The sequence below is a fragment of the Vombatus ursinus genome, unplaced genomic scaffold (genome assembly GCF_900497805.2).
Source record: "Vombatus ursinus unplaced genomic scaffold, bare-nosed wombat genome assembly UNPS02014799.1, whole genome shotgun sequence".
NCBI lineage: Eukaryota > Metazoa > Chordata > Mammalia > Diprotodontia > Vombatidae > Vombatus > Vombatus ursinus.
The window spans coordinates 3,903,309-3,920,559 of NW_020954577.1; the positions used below are offsets into that span (position 1 = coordinate 3,903,309).

General features: G+C 45.7%; 1 protein-coding gene across 5 annotated transcripts in view; it reads right to left on the reverse strand.

Moving 5' to 3' along the window:
* Positions 1–17,251, reverse strand: part of LOC114050582 (WAS/WASL-interacting protein family member 3-like) — a 72,908-nt gene that overhangs the window by 45,096 nt on the left and 10,561 nt on the right. For all 5 annotated transcript variants that reach the window (XM_027872386.1, XM_027872385.1, XM_027872381.1 and 2 more), the window contains exon 2: positions 1,018–1,165. In XM_027872386.1, coding sequence (XP_027728187.1) covers positions 1,018–1,107 — 90 coding nt within the window. In that variant the 5' untranslated portion in view covers positions 1,108–1,165. The remainder of the gene's footprint in view (positions 1–1,017; positions 1,166–17,251) is intronic.

Below are 17,251 nucleotides of genomic sequence, written 5' to 3' on the forward strand. Positions count from 1 at the left end.
AAAGAAGGGAAGAAGGAAAGAAGGAAGGAAGGGAAAAGAAAGAGAGAGAAAGAAAAGCAGGCAGGAAGGAAAGAAGGGAAAAGAAAGAAAGAGAGGGAGAAAGAAAGAAGGAATAAAGGAAGGGAAAAGAAAGAGAGGGAGAAAGAAAGAAAGAAAAGCAGGCAGGAAGGAAGGGAAAAGAAAGGAAAGAAGGAAGGAAGGAAGGGAAAAGAAGGAAGGGAGGGAGGGAAGAGAAAGAAGGAAGGAAGAAAGAAAGAAAGAAAGAAAGAAAGAGAAAGAAAGAGAGAGAAAGAGAGAAAGAAAGAAAAAAGGAAAGAAAAGAAAGAAAGAGAGAAAGAAAAAGAAAGAAAGAGAGAAAGAAGGAAAGGAAGAAAGAAAGAAAGAAAGAAAGAAAGAAAGAAAGAAAGAAAGAAAGAAAGAAAGAAAGAAAGAAAGAAAGAGAGAAAGAAAGACTGAGCTGACCGACCCTAACCCTGGAGAGTTCAGGGCTCCTGGGCAGAAATGCAGTCAAGCCCATTTCATTAAGAGGCCCCTATTTCTCTTGTCTGACCGCAGGCAGTAGCTGGGGGCTGAAGCCTCGGTGTGGGGGGAGCCTTTGGCCACAGCAATAGATACCACAATCAAAGAAGCATTTTCTGCAGCACCATTCATGCATTCTGCTCAGACCTTACAAAGAAAGGGAAGTGATAACAGAAAGCAGAAGCTGGCCAGCTGATTCCAAAGGAGGGCGAGCCTATCCTGGTGTCTGCTTTAGGGAGCTGGCTTCCCACAGCAGGAACCAGAGGAGAGATTACCTGGAGGCAGCGGAGAGAGAGCAGAAGGGGCCTGAGGAATAACAGAATTGAGTGCAGGCTTTTAAACCTGGCCTTGACACCCACAGAGCTGGCTGCCTGCCTGAAGGGAGCTGCCCAAAGCTAGGGGAGTCCTGTGATGGCTTTCTGAAACCCTGGGAAGGGCTCAGCCAGATCCAAGGATGCTTTCACTGTCTAAGGAGCCCAGATGGGAACCAAGCCTTACCGGAGGTGCCAAAGGCGGAGGGGGCGGAGGCACCCCGGTGGGGGGTGGTGGTGGGGGCAAAGGCGGAGGCGGGGGCGGTGGCACTGGCATATGTCACGGCTTGGATGTCCCCTTGTTGATGAACAATTCCAGAAGATCGTCCTCAGTTCTGAAAGACAGAAAAATGGAGACATAGCTTATGAGTGTTTAAGCGTGTACTGGAGAAAGAAGGGGCAGGGGAGAAGACACGTCCCCTGTGAAGCATCTCAGAGGAAATGTCCGTCCTAGGAGGACCAGCCCGGCTAAGGCCAGCTTGGCCCTTCTTCAGCGTGGCCACAGGACCAAATGTGATGACTACCGTCCATGTGGGTGACAAATCATGAGACCAAGGAACAGGAGATCCCAGAAGGGCAGGCAAGTGAGGGGTCCTACAGAACGGAATTGTCCAGATAACAATAACGCATGACAATAAAAACAGCTATCCACGTTTCCATATGTAATCTACATGGCAAGACTACAATTACATAATGATAGCACCTGCTCCCAGGACGTCGGTGAGGATTAAATGAGATAATATACATAGAGTGCTTGTAGACCTCAAAGCACTTACAAATATTGCTATTATTATTATTGTTATGCCTCAAAACTAGAAAAGTGCTTTATCTACATTATTTTATTCAATCTTCACCACAACCCATGAAATAAAACTTGGAAATATTATTATTCCCATTTAACAGATGGGAAATAGTAAAATGGTGAGCTCCTGATTACACAGCAGGTAAGTGACTGAGGCAGGATACAAAGCTGGTTCAAAGCCTTGTCTCATTTGCTGAGAGAGAGAGAGAGAGCACATTCCTGAAAACTCCCTCTTCCTTCCTCATCTCGAATCATTCAGAATTCTTCCCCCATTATCTCTTCCTTCACACCTGTCTCACTTGGCCTTTCTCCTCACCAAGGCAAACTCTTCTACATGTACCCTGATTCCATTTCACCTTCATTTCCAGCGGAATGCCCCTCTATCATCCCCACACTCTTACTAATCTTTAATCACCTTCTACCTCCTGACTCTTTCTGCTACTTAGAAATGCTCTCATGTCTCTCCTTCAGCCTTGTTTGAATTTGTTTGAACCCTCAGAGATGCACCCTTGTTTCACTTGACTAAACTCCTGGAGAACACTGCCCACACTGTGTATGTCTACTTCCTCTCCTGCCTCTCAAACCTCTGCACTCTGGCTCCTGTCTCTGCCTGGACTGCTCTCTCTCCTCATCTCTGCCTCTTAGGATCCTCCTCGGCCCCGCCCAGAGGCCATCTCCTACAGGAAGCCGTTTTTGGGTCTCCCCTCCTCCAAAGAGTACTTTGTATTGATCTTATATCAATTTATTTGTGGTCAGCTTGGATTGCTCTGGAGAATCTAAGCAACTTGAGAGCAGCAGTTGTCTGGATCCCCAGCACGTAACATGGCACCTTGCACATAGTAAGTGTTTAATAAATGCTCAATGAATGAATGAATGAATGAATGAATGAACAAGCGAGGTAAGGGGCATAGGCTCTTCTCTTTGGCCACGCTAGACCATGACAAGGGATATGTCTTAGGTTGCCAATCTGGAATATGCCATTATATTTGGAACATATTATTAGTGCTTTGAGCTCTATGGAATGAAAGAACAATTTGATACAGCATTAGACCACAGAGTACACCCCCAACATGGTTACTCTGTGAAACTGTTGAGTCCACAAACAATCTGCAAGTGTACCCACAGTCAGGGCTAATAATGACAGTGTTCTATCCTCAGAGATGCACCAAAGGAGATCAAAAAGGATGAGAGTCAACCCAGATGGCCAGATCTTTTTCCAACGATCAATCCTTCACAACTATGAGACAGTGTGATATAATGGAAAGTGCTAGACCACACAAGACATTGCACTCACACTGTGGGAGACACAAAAATATGTCAGCTATATTCTATGCCCCTAGAAAAGCTTATAATCAAATCAGGCAAATAAGGAAGGTATGTAAAGCACCTGTAGTACAGGAAAGAGTATGGAAAGGGTTAATTTTCTTTTTGGTTCATTCTTCTCGGCCTCCTTCTCCTCCTCTCTGCCTTGATAACACTGAGCTAGGCCAGGAACTTCTGGTGTGCTGACTTGCTGAAATCCCACCCAATTATTTTTCACATTTCAGTGTTCAAGGCTCTTTTTATATACAGACATTGCTTGATTGCCTTTTATATAAAGTCCTTTGGGGGCAGATCCGGCAATTAAGAAATTCTACGGAGAAGCATTTATTCAAATCTGACAGATCCGAATGGGAAGCACCAGAGAGACACAGGCTGTACCCATTAGCTCCTGGCGGCTTCTCGCCCACAGTATTAAAATGGGAATTTTCTGGAAACATGTTTAAAAATTTGGGAAAAAAAATTCATAATGGAGAGAAAGGGAAGGTTTGGAAAGGCTTTCATTCTCTCTCAACTTATGGTATTTGCAGGATTCAAGACTGTAAGCCTGGGGCTTTCGGCCACTGATACAGATTGATCCTTTTGTAGACCGACTCATGAATTACTCCAGGAAAAAAAATGCCAGCTGGTGGTGCATGGTCTGGTGAGGAGCTTCTCAGCCTGGAGCTCTTAACTGGGGTCTGTGAACTTGGATTTTTTAAATATTCTGATAACTATTTCAATATATTTGGCTTCCTTTGTAATCAATCCTATGTATTTTACTTAACACGCTTTACGTTATTTTGAGAAGGGGAGGCTGTCAAAGGGCTTCATGGCACACAGGTTAAGAACCCCTATTGTAGGTGATGGACAAGGATGATGCTTGGATCAAAGAGACACAAGACTGGTTCTCTTGAAGCTTGCCTAGGTCGGGAGGTTGGGCCAGTGCTTGCATTACTCTGGTAACATCTTCTAGAACCCAAGTCCCCTCCATGGAACCATGAGGTCAGTGGCACAATTACTCAGTGTTTAGCACAAATAAACCTGAAATAGCTTAGAAAAATAAAACCCTTGGACCAAGCACTCCTTTCTCATCTCTGTGCATACTTCCTAGAGGTAGCATGGTACAGCGGAAAGCATATTGGATATGAAGTCAGAGGACCTGGGTTTAAATGCTTTCCCTCTCAGTAACTTACTAGCTATGTTAACCTTGGGTAAGTCATTTAACTTCTATAGGCCCCAGTTTCCTTATCTGAAAAATAAGGAAATTGGACTAGATGGCTTCTGTGGTCTCTTCTAGCCCTGACGCTATAATCCCATGAAGCTTCTCCTGATACCCCCAATTGCTACTAGAACTAGGTGGCAATATGGCGGATGGACTCATGAAGATGTGAGTTCAAATTCCACCTCAAGTTCTAGGTGTATATATCACTTAACCTCTCAGCCTCAGTTTCCTCTTTGGTAAAATGGAGTTAACAAGAGGACTTCTACAAGAGGGGTTGCCATGAGGATAGAATGAGATAAAAAGAGTTTTGCGAATCTTAAAATTCCATATAAATGTTAGCTATTATTATTGTTGGTATTGTCCTACTTCATTTATAAACATGTTGTTTACTCTGAATAGACTGCAAGCTTCCTGAAGGCAGGGGCTGACATTTCTAGCTTTGTGTCTCCAATGTCCACTACCTATTGGGCTGCTTGTTCCACTAACACTTGCTGAATCAGAGGTTTAGAGCTGGGGGGGCCCTTCCACGAGACCAAACAAACCCACTCATTTTACTGATGGTAAAACCTGAGATCCAGGTAGGCAAAGGACTTGTCTAAGATCACCTGGGTACCAAGTGACAGAGTCAGGATTTGAACTCAGGTCTTTGGGCTCCCAATTGAATGCTCTTTCCACCACACCCCACAAGCACTAGAGAGAAAAAGCAGCACTATCACAGACCACCAGTCACAGCCTGATCTCTTCCTAACTGGCCCGAGGTCCTTCATTTTACATCTCCATTGGTTAATTCCTTTACAGAGTAAATATTAACTGTATGTGTCCTGGAGGCAGGGAGAAATAATAACTAACAATAATAGCTTATGTTTAAATACCTAAGGTTTGCAAAGCACTTAACTTGCATTATTACATTTGATCCTCACCACAACTCTATGAGGGAGGTGCTACTATTATTATTCCCATTTTACAGATGGGGAAACTGAGGCTGACAGCAGGGTGAAGCAACCTGTCCAGGGTCACAGAGCTAGCTAATGTCTGAAGCAGGATTTGAATTCAGGTTCTTCCAGCACTAAATTACACGGCCAAATACGACACAAATGACTTTGTCCTTCAGGAACGTAAAATCTGGTTGGGGGAATAAGACAAGTACGTAGTAAGTTTAACAAATTTAAAATTCCATGCTGACTTTTGGGATTCCCTGCGCAATACGAGGTAGAATGCGCCAAGGAGGGAGAAGCTCTAATAATACTCATTCATGTTTATGCTTTGGGGTTTATCATGATGTGATCTGACTGTAATAAGAAAAGTCCGAAGGCCAGTGCATCGAGAAAGTGTGTTGGGTCACTGGAGACAGGCACCACTGACACGAGTGAGTGACGGAACTGAACTGGAGGGAGAGAGGAAGGGAAGGAGGGAGGGAAGGGCGGCAGAAAGGATTCTAGCTTTAGAATCAGAGAAACATGAGTTCAAATCTCAGCTCCACTCCTTACTATCCGTACGACTGTGTCACGGTCCAGCTCTGGACCTCAGTTTCACCATCTATAAAACAGGGATTAGATGAGATCCCTTCCAGCCTCTATTACGAATGCTCTTGTGGCCTGGGCTGCCTTTGGAAAACCGTGGCACTTCTAATTGGGAAGCTGCAATCTGCACCAGTGGAGGAGACAGTGCCTCAGGGAGGTCACAGATCCATGGAAGTAAGGACGTATTTAGGTTTCATACCCCAATCACTCAACAGCCATTCTTTAAGTGCCTACTATGTGCTGGAAATACAAAGGCAAAAACACAGTCCCTGCCTTCAAGCAAGCACATTCTAATGGGCCAGACCACATGCAAACAAGTATGTACAAACAAGATGGTGTCAGGGTGTCCCAAAAGTCTGAGTGCTATTTTAAGTTGAATAAGCACATTTCAATATGCAAAGAATAACACAAAAGAGGCACGGTCTGTGAAACCATGTACCTCTTCCCACTACACAGATCTTACCTTTTTGCCCCTCATATCACTGGAATTTAAAATGGTGGTGCCCATACTCTCCTTGCCTGCTTCCTCTTCCAAATTCATTTCTGCTCTCTTCTATTTTTAAAAAAATGATTGACGCTCTTTTAACTGTTTTCATTTTACAGAAAAGGAAACTGAGGTGAAATCAGAGACATTAAGTGACTTGCCCGGGTCCCATGTGTCTGAGGCAGGACTTAAATCCTGGTCGTCCTGACTTCAAATTCAGCACTAACCCACACTGAGTAATGAGAAGCGGGGTTAAGCAAGGCAGCCCTTAGAGCAAGACTTCTAGCTTGAGGTCTGTAAAATGGGTGTGAGGGTGTATTTCAATATAAGTGGTTTCCCTTGTAATCATCTGTATTTTATTTTATTCATTTAAAAATATTCTGCTGAGAATGAGTCCATTAGGATTGATCAGACTGACCACCAGAGGCATCCATGAGCCCCCACTGGAGACTGATCAGGTTCTCCTCTTCCGCAGCCTTTAAGCAGAAGGATCCCGGGACCATAGGCTTGGAGTCAGAAGAGACCTTAGGGGTCATCTAGCCCAAGCTCCTCATTTTACAGAAGAAGAAACTGAGGACTCAGGAAGTTAAGTGACTTGCCCAGGGTCACCCAGATAGGGTATTAGAGCCAAAATTTGACCCCCAAACCTCTGACTCCAAAACCAGCATGCATCCCATTGGGCCACACTGCCTCTTACAAGCTGAATGCTCACTCTGGGAGATGTTGTAGAGGGTTTCCCTTCCCAGTCAAGTATGCATTGGGCCATCCAGCCTCTAAAATCCGGAAGGGTCTCTGCCAGCTCTGATGCTACAATTCTGCGCAAAAGGATGAAAAAGAAAGTCGGGGCCAGATCCTGGGGCCTCAGAAGTCGCAAATCCTCACTGGGACCGCGTTGTTCCCTGCACAGAATGTTCTGGGATGGGCTAAGTAAAGCAGCAGGGGCAGCCCTTCACTCCGGGTGGGCTCAGCCGGCTGGGAGAGCTGTCAGCCCTGATGGGGCTTTGGGAGAAGACCCAGGCAGGAGCCCAGAGCCAGAGCTGGGAGGGTCTGAGAGGCTGCCATCCCAGCCAATCCCTTTGTGTTAAGACAGACGTGTATTGACAGCTTTGGTTTCTACATCATTGACATTCCCCAAGGCATCTCTCCTTCTTCCCTTCAGTTGAGATCATATTTGCCAAGTGCCTGGCACACAGAAGGTGCTTAATAAATGCTCGCTCCCTTCCCCTTAGAGAGTCATCCCTTAGACCAAAGAATCAAAAAGAAGGGGGAAAGCTTAGAAAAATTAAACCATACACTGAAAAACTCCTACATTACACGCACAAGCCCCTCCTTTTACAGGTGAAGAAACTGAAGCCACAGAGGTGGCCTAGAGCATACAAGGGGCAGTGCTGGGATTTTTAACATACGTCCTAGAACTCCACTTTCCACTCTCTATTACCTCCCTTACAGGTTAAAATTTTTTATACATGTGTGGATACATGTGTGCATGTGTGTATATATGTACATGTACACCCTTGTGTGTGCACATGGACGCACACATACAGTCTGAGGAAGCAATGGCTATACACCTAAATTTGTATACATACGTGTGTGTGTGTGTGTGTGTGTGTGTATGACAGAGAGAGAGAAGGAGAGAGAGAATGAATATGGGGAAGCAGTGGGTATAAACCTATATTTGTATAATGCATATATGTGTATATAGATGCACACATGTATGCATGCGTATGTATACATATACAACACCTCTATATGCACACATATACATATCTATACATACACACACATATACGAAAGAGACTAGTGAATAAGAGGCCAGAGGGGCGAGGGAACAGGTCTTGGGACTCAGAAGAAATGCGCTCTCTCTGCCCACCGGTGGTAGGTGGTTCTCTCTGCCAGGGGCACTGGGGGTAGGTGTCCGGTTTCGAAGAGATACTCTTGGCAAGTCACTTAACCCCAATTGCCTAAAAATTAAAAAAAATTAAAAACTAAAGAAGAGATACTCTCAGCCAATGGTCTCTGTCTCTGCCAGAGGCCCCTGGCCTCACACAGCAATGCTTCCCTCCACCAGCCCCACTCAAAGACAGATGGAAGACCCCCTATGGGCTAATGATGCCCTCCATGGCTGATGGCACACAAAAGCCCTTCCAGGTGAGGAACGCAGACCTGCCACTGATGCCAAGCTGGCAATGAGCCCGCCCAGCCACCATCTCCCCTCCAGACAATCCGTCCATAACCCGTAGGGAGCCAGACGAGGACTGGACCCAAGTGTGGGCTGAAATACCAGTATGTGGATGACCCTTTGGGTCCTGCCTCAGCTTGAGGAGCCATTTCAGAGGCAAGCCAGTCACTAAATCCTAACGGAAAGCCTCAGTTAGTGGGCACTAAACAGGCTTTACAAATATCAGCAAACAGGCTGCCTCTTGTCCCCGACAGATCTCATCTTTGGCAGGCTCTAAGAACAGATTTGAATAAGAATGGGGAGATGAAGTTCCCAACACAGTCATCCCCCCATCCAGAGCAGGAAGATGCCAGGCCCTGGCTCTCAAACCTGGGGGAAAAACCCCAAAGAATCTGCAGCCTCTGGACTAATCAGGGATGATGAGTGGGGCACCACCACCCAGTTCTCTGAGCGCCGCATACTGCTCTGCACATCTCTACTCACAAGAGCGACTCATCTCCTCCATGGATCAGCCTTTGATTCATCAAAAGATTCCCTGAAGCTGATAAATCATCTCACATAAAGTCCAACGGCCCAAGTAAGTGCACAGGACAAATAAAAAGGGCAGGGCTTTTGAAACAAATGCCAGCACGTTTCTGGAAGCCTCAACGTATAAGTCAAACTAACAACTCAGAAAACAGGCATCTTTGCTCCTGTTTCTCTTATGCTCATGACACTACAGATCTCTGCTTTTGACCATCAGATGTCAATAATCAACAATGAATGAGCACTCACCCTGGGCAGAGGACATACTGCGTGCTGACCTGGGGCTTTTAACCTGCACTATTAACACCCTTTAAAAAGAATCTTACTCTCTATCCAATCCTCCCATTTAAATCTCTTCTGAAATAACCAAAGCATAGATGCTACAATTTTGTTCCATTTGATTCAATTCCATCAATATTTATTAAGAACCTACTGTGTATAAAGTCTCTACCTCTCCAGACTTATTTCATGATGATCCTTTTCACACAAATCTGGCCTATTTGCTGCTCTCTAAATTGGGCATCATTTCCCACCTCTATTCCTTTGCATAGGCTGTGCCCCATGCCTGGAATACACTCTTCTTTACCTCTACCTTGGTCTGCAGTTTCTTTCAAGGCTCGATTTACTCGCTGTTTCTTAAGGAAAAATTTTCCTGGGCTCAATGGTTGGTAATATTCTTTCTTTGATTTATCTTGTACTGACTAATGTTAAGCTTCTTATCTCAGGAATACTGAGGCCCTTTGAGGGCAGATGATGATTTTCATTTTTGTAAGGCTCTGGATTTAGATCCAAGAAGACTTGGGTTCAGATCCCACCTTAGTTACTTAAAGCTGAGGAACCCTGGCTTTCATTCACTGTAAAATGAAGGGGCTGGAGTAGATGGCCTCAGTGTTCTCAATCTAGATTCCATGAGCCTCCAGCACCTAGGAAATAGGTCTTAGACTCAGTAGATGCTTAATCAATAAAGGCCAGTTGAATTGACTGGAATGCACTTGGCATTTGACAACGAAAGGACCTCAAAGTGCTCTGCAAACCTCCAAGGGCCCTATCAATGCCAGCTCTCAGGAACTATATCCAAAGATGCTGCCCCTACTGAGGCTAGATGACGTCTTGCCACCAAGGGGATTCGAGGTCTCTTTGTCCTCGGAGGCTCTTCACCTCTGAGGTTCAGTGATGCCATGAATTCCCGCTGACTTCTCTCATATGGGCCAAGTCGGGGCAGGTAGTTCCTGGAGCAAAATCAGTGTTCTGCCCTGACCCCCTCCTAAGTCAATTATACACTTGAAAGGATTAGGAGAGTCCTTTCACTGTGGATTCAAGACACACAAATGCCTCAACCACAACCTAAAGCAGTGACTGCTGAGTTATACCTCCACCCCAGCTCCTCAGCAGGTCTCCTTTTACATGAAAGAAATACAGAGTCACTGTCAATCCAACTCGCAATGTTTGGGTATCATGTGGTGGGCTGTAAGAGAAGAGAGATCTAGGATCTAAATAAAGTCTGTCCAGCATAGATGATTCTGGTGCATGGGGAGGGGGGGCTCACAAGAGCGAAATGAGAGCATCTCCCCCCTCTTTTGGCCCTCAGCATATAACCATATAATAAAAAGAGCCTATCGTTTTAGTCACATTTCTTCAGCTGGGCCTCTTACACAATGCCAATGTTACTGAAAAGTTTGACCTGAATCCAGTGAGTGTAAACAAATTTACATACTAAGCCCATGAGGGAAAGGAGGCCCGCCCAAGCTGCCTAAGCCTTCTAAGGAGGTCCCCCTCTGTACCAGGATGGAAGCCTCAGCCCTCAGGGCCCTGGAGAAGGACAAAACAGCAAGAGATTTCAAGCTGGCCCAAACACCACCCGTTATATCCTACCCTCCTCTGAAAGCCCAGGAATTCTGGGGCTGCCTCTGTGCATGAGATCCACTCCTCTGCTCACGGCATTTCTCTTTCTCTAGGACTCGGCTCCCCCTTTCTTTCTGCCCAATCTCCTGGTCTCAGGCTCAGCTTTCCTCCAGACTCCGGATGCCAGGCTTCCTGTGCCTGATGGATTCCAGCCTCTTCACCCACTCTATTTACATGTGGATACTATCTCTCATTTCCTGCCGGTACTTAGAACTTCAGCCACCTGTGACTGTCTCTGCGTGCAAACTCCCACCTCCAACAAAGGCTGCCACGCCTCCAGGGCTTCCAAGAAGCTCTTTGAGATCCGCTGCAGCCCAATTTAGGACTGGACCATAGGCTCACAGATTTACAGCTGACCTGGGGGGCCATCTAGTCCAGTCCTGGCCTAAAGTAACTTGCTCAAAATCAAAAGCAGAATTAGAACCCACGTCCTCTTTCCACTGTAAGGCTCTGAATGATAGAACAAATGCAGTAGGTTTTAAAAGCTTGAATCACAGAACGTTAGGAATGGAGGGGAACATAAAGAGTGGAAGGCAGCGTGACATGGCTAGAAGGGTTTAGATCCCCCCCTCTGACACTGAGTGCCTGAGCAGCTTGGAGCCTCAGTTTCCTGAACTATAAAACAAGAGGGTTGGACCAGTTTCTGAGAGCTCACCCTGCGTGCCCAGCCCCAGTGATGCACAGACCATGCGTCTGTCATGTTGAGCTCGGCCCAGCTAAGCACCCAGAGACGTGGCCACAGAGGCCTACCAAAGCTGCTCTGTGGCTGCGACCTGCATCAATGGAGGGCATAAACACCAGGGAAACCACAGAAGCTACATCCTGAAGTGTCCTACAACTGCATAAGCATCTTACACTCGTACTGGTCTTTTCCCTATGTCTTCCTGCCATAAGCAAGCTTATCTGCTTGTTCCATCGTCCTGATCCCTAAAGGATATTTGGAAAGCTCTGATCTCTTTCTGTGGCTAGAGAGTCATGGATGATTAACGTATCAGAAGAGTTAGAAGAGCCTTTAGAGATAAATTAATAATAACATTTATGAGGTACTTAAAGCTTTAAAAGGGAAAATTTGTCTATACAATCTTATCTGCTCCTCACAACAACTCTATAAAGTAGGTGCTATTATTATCCCCATTTTATAGATGAGGAAACTGAGGCACAAAACAGTGACTTTCCCAGGGTCACCCAGCTAGTAAATAACTGAAGCAGAATTTGAACTAAGGTCATCTTGACTCCAACTCTGGCATTCTTTACGTTAAGCCATCTAGTCCCAATCCTTCTAGGGCAGCTGGGTGGCACCACAGTGCTGGGCCTGGAGTCAGGAAGATCTGAGTTCAAATCTGTCCTCAAACACTTGACACTAGCTGTGTGACCCTGGACAAGTCACTAAACCCTTTTCGACTCAGTTTTCTCATCTGTAAGACGAGCTGGAGAAGGAAATGGCAAATCACTCCAGTATCTCTGCCAAGAAAACCCCAAAAGGGGTCGCAAAGAGCCTGATAGGACTAAAAAATGACTAAACAAACAGTAACCAAATCCTTCTCCTTCTGGCCTTGGGAATAGACCCCAGGCCTCAGTCTGGTAACCTTTCCATTATAGACACTGCTTCATGACATAAGTCTACCCAGGTCCCTCAGAGACCCTGGCATGCTGGCAGAGCACTGGGCATCTCTGTGCCTGCAGACATCCCCACTGAATGCCTAATGAAGGATACAAGAAGGCACCCACTCAGGTGCTGGAGACATTGCCCGGGAAGGGCCCGTGCCAGGGATGCATATATGCTAGTCCCAGAATGATAGCACGTTGGCTCTGGAAAGGACCTGGGAAACCTTCTGGTCCGGCTCCCTCATTGTTACAGATAAGAACAGTAAGGGCTGTGGAAATAAAAATGATTTGTCCAAGGTCCCACAGCCAGCTGATGACCTCCAGACTCCCACCACCCCACCCTGCCTCCTCCGGGGCTCTGAATATTCAGACACACTCTCAGGACTTCCAGAACACTCTGTGCTAGCGATTATAAACGAGGCAGAAATATTCGATTAGAAGCAAAGAAAAAATGATGCCTAAAATGGAAAACATGACCAGATAGATCTGGAGGAGGGAGAGAAATGGCAGCAAAGATAAGAATAGTTAACGATGATAATAATGAGGTTAATAACTGACATGCATATTAAGTTTACAAAGTGATTTCTGCACAAGCTCTCATTCGACGCTCATTACAAGCCTGAGGAGAAGAAACTATCGGGTATTATTGTCTCCATTTTATGGATGGGAAAACTGAGGACCAGGGAAGTCAGTCAGCTTGTCCGTTAACAAGCATTTATTATATTCTAGGCACCGTGAAAAGCAGTGAGGATACGAAGAAAGGCCAAAACAATTCTTGCCTCCGAGGAGTATACATTCTAACGGGTGCCGCTTAGTCCATCACAGGCAGGGTTTGAACCCAGGTTTCTTTTGCAATCCACAGCTTCCTACTCTGTGACACCACCTGTCCATCGTATTCTCTCTCAGTGAGATGAGGGGTACAGTCTCCTCACCCAAGCATCAAAGCTGGGACTGAAGAGATGAAGCCAGTTTCTAAAAGGTGTAACAAATAACTACAAGAAAAGACAACGCATTAGCCAGCCGAGATCGGGGAGAAGCTTCCCTTCCACGTTTTTACCGCTGCGTCTCCAGCTTTAAGGCAGGAGGACAGTCTAGCTCTCGGTTCACAAATGCAGAACGAAGCTTCAAAAAAAGTCTACGCTGGCAGCAGTCCGAGCATTTCTGCTTCCAGGCATTATGGAATCTCCATGCACCAAAAGCCCAGGTTCCAGAATAGCCTTTGGGTTATTGGGGGAAAAAAAAAGGTGTTTCCAGAGTCCATTACCTCCAGAAGGATGAAATAATTTGCCTTGTCCTTCCAAAGAGCTTAGCTATACGAATATACTTGCAGGCGCATATGTTGCCCCCCTCCCCAAGAGCTTTCTTCTTTTTGTCATCATATCCTCAGTATTACAGTCTCTTGTACACAGTAGGTGCTTAATAACTGCTTACTGCCTAAGCTCAGATGATCTTTCTAAAGGGCAGGGCTTCCAAAAAAACCAAAAACCAAAACAAAACAAAAAAAACAACCAGTTCAAACTTGTTTTCAAATGACCTCAATTAGGCAAGTATTTATTAAGCTAATGATTAGATGATTCTGCGTATTTATTAAGGTAAGGTAGGTTCCTCACCCTTGAAGGATTAGATGGTTCTGCGGTATAGAGAGTGGCACGCTGGTCCCATTTGCCAGTTGCTGTGAGTTACGTGGTCATGGCAATATTTGAAATTTTGAGACATAATGTGAGGAGGTGGACAGAAGACCGGCTTTGGAGTCAGGAAGACCCGGGTTCGAACCTCATCTCAGACACTTAGTAGTTGTGAGATCCTAAGTTCTCTATGCTCAGTTCCCTCATCTGCAAAATGAGTCAATGGCTTGTAAAGTCTACTTCAGTTTGAAATCTGGACTCCTATGACGCCATAATTAGAAGCGTGCCTAGTAAGAGTTTAGAAGTTTAGAAGTGAGTAGGGATTTTTGCCTCAGGGGCAGGAAGGCCTGGGTTCTGATTCCTGTTGGCCTCTGACAAGACAGACTAGCTGTATGACCATGAGTAAATGATTCCATTTCTCAGCACCCCCAGCCAGCACTCTAAAACTAAGGTACTTCTACATAGATAGAAGGAGTTTCCTAAACAATGAAATTTAATTGTGTAGTAGTTGGGCTTTTTAATGCCCAACACTCTGAAAAGCTCTACAAATACAAAGACAAAAATAATAATCATCAGTTCCTGCTTCAAGGAGCTTACATCAGTTTGAAGAGAGACATCACAAAACAGCTGAGTCAATACAAAGTCTATACACAAATCAATGGGGGGAAAGAAGAATACCATAGTTCCTCCTCCTCCTCCTCCCCACCTTGAAATCTGGAAAGGCTTTTGGGGAGTGGGCAGGGGCACCTGAGCTGAGTCTCAAGAGGGAGGCACATAATGGCCGCCAGTCTGTCCGATCGTGGAATAAAGTGAGATCCATCTGGGAAGACGGGTCAAGGCCAGAGTAGGTTGTTACATCTCACGTCTAACTTTTCTAACTACAGGCAAATTTCACAATTTGGAAAACTGGCTCCCGAAGCTTGATAAGTGAAATGAATAAAATATGACGATGCATTCATTCATTCATGCCATAGCCTCCGAGCTAGTCGAGCCCCGACATTTTGCAGGCGAGAAAACGAAGCGCCACATTACACGGCGAGTAAATGACAGATCGACTTCTTCCGCCTCCAAACCTGGGGCTCATTTCCCCATACCACGTTGCCTCGTGTCTATTCATCTCTTTTTAAAAATATTTCACCTATTTCAAATAGTCCTCTTCCTCAAAGGTACATGCAAGTGATGAATGAAAGGGCAGGTTCACGTCTTTGGCACTTGGAAGGTGCAGGACCCGGGTTCAAATGCTGCCTCTGACGTTAATGCCTCGCGGGACCACGGACACGTCCCTCCTGCTCCTTGGGTCTCGGCTGGCCTCGAAGACCTGACCTTTCCAGCTCACTGAACCTCTCGGGTCAGCTTCCTCCCATATGAAATGAGTGGGTTGAGCCTTTGAGGGCCCTCCTGGCTAGATCTCGGATCCTCTCAAGAAGGAATCGGCTGCAGGAGCCATTACTCACAGCACTCAGCACCAACAATAGAATCCTATGCAACCCCTTGCCTAGCATGGCATCCTCGAGGGCCGCCGAAGCTGCAGATTCTGGGCAGGACCCACCTGGGGGCCACTTGTCAAGATGCCTTCAGTAGGACAGACAAGAAGAGTCAAAGGTATAGAGGGGTATAAAGGCGAGTCCTTCCTCATTGAACGCACAGCTGGAAACCCTCTTGGACCTCAGGTACCGTCGCTGGCAATTTCACTCCATTCGGCGCGGGCCTGCCCATTATCCAGCCTTCGGTCCCTCCCGGCCGTCCTTTGGTGCCGCAGACAGTGCCTGGGGGCTATTTTTAGGATATCTGAAAGCACACTTCTTAGGTGAGAAATTCCAAAGAGATGAGAGAGGAGAATGTCGTTTGAAATCGTCCGCGTGGGCAGCCGGGACATCAGGGCCAGACCCTGCACATGCAGGGGCATCCAGAACCAGAGTCCCTCCACATCAGAACAGACAGCTGGCTTTTGTAGGTCACTGTGGCCAACAAGATAGCAGCACGCTGAGCGCCCAAGCCTGCGGTGCAGCCCCTCCTGATTTAGTTAGACCCATCCCTGGATGACAGACATACGATCCATTACCAGGCCCGCACGTGAAGTTTTTCCCACTTGGTAAAAAGTCGATAGGACTCGAGGACATTTTGAGGTACCAGAGAAGCGCTTCAGTATCACTATACAGGTCACTAGGCGATGAAGCGGTTAGACTCCTGGGCCAGGAGTCATTAAGACTTGAGTTCAAATCCTGCCTCAGACATCTGCTAGCTTCATGACCCTGAGCAAGTCACTTAAACTCTGCCTCAGTTTGCTCATCTGCAAAATGAGGATAACAATAAAACCCGCTTCACAGGATCGTTGTGAAGATCGAAGGAGGTAATATTTGTAAAGCTCTTAGCACTGTGCCTGGCACATAGTAGGCACTAAATAAATGTTACCTTTATAATAATAATAATTATTAATAAAATCACTACTATAATTACCTTCCGTGTATTTATTTTGCATCTTCTTAAATAAATAAGAACCTGTTGTCTTCCCCAATAGAACATCAGCTGCCTGAGGGCAGGAACTTTTAAAAATGATTTTTGTCTGTTTCCCCACACCTGTGATTTCACTGGTGTAGGGAGCCCTAGGGAGGAACTTTCTCTATCAATACAGGTCAACACCTTCTCTGAAATTTAAAGAGTTTTAGAAAGCTGCCTTTGCCCAGGGTCACAGAGCCAATACATACCAGAGGCAGCACTAGAACCCAGGTCTTCCTTCCTGACTGTGGCTGCTCTCTGTTACCTCACCACATGACAATACAGTAGGTGATTAATAAATGTTTTCTGATTCATTGAATTCACATCAATCTTGCACTATAAAGGTTGCTAAGTGCCTTCTTTTCTCATGATACTCCCTAAGGTAGGGAATGCTAGTCCCTTCCCCCCCCCCCTTTTTTTTAGCTTGGGTACCAAGACTACTTGGAATCCTTCTCTGCCCACCCTTGTATTTAGTGCCCTTTACCTCCTCAAATATTCCAAACATGCTCCTTGACTTCTGCTCTCTCCCCTACATACACAGTGTATTATACTAGCTGTGAAGATAGTATATTTCCCCAATAAAAAGTAACCTCCTGAGGGCAGGGGCTCTTTTTGATCTTTGTCTTTGTATGAATCCCTAACACCTAGCTCAGGGCCTTGCTAAGCTACTACATAATGTTTTCCGAATTGAACTGATTTGAATTATGCTCATTTTACAAATAAGGAAACTGAGAATCAGAGATTTCCTCAAAAGTGTCT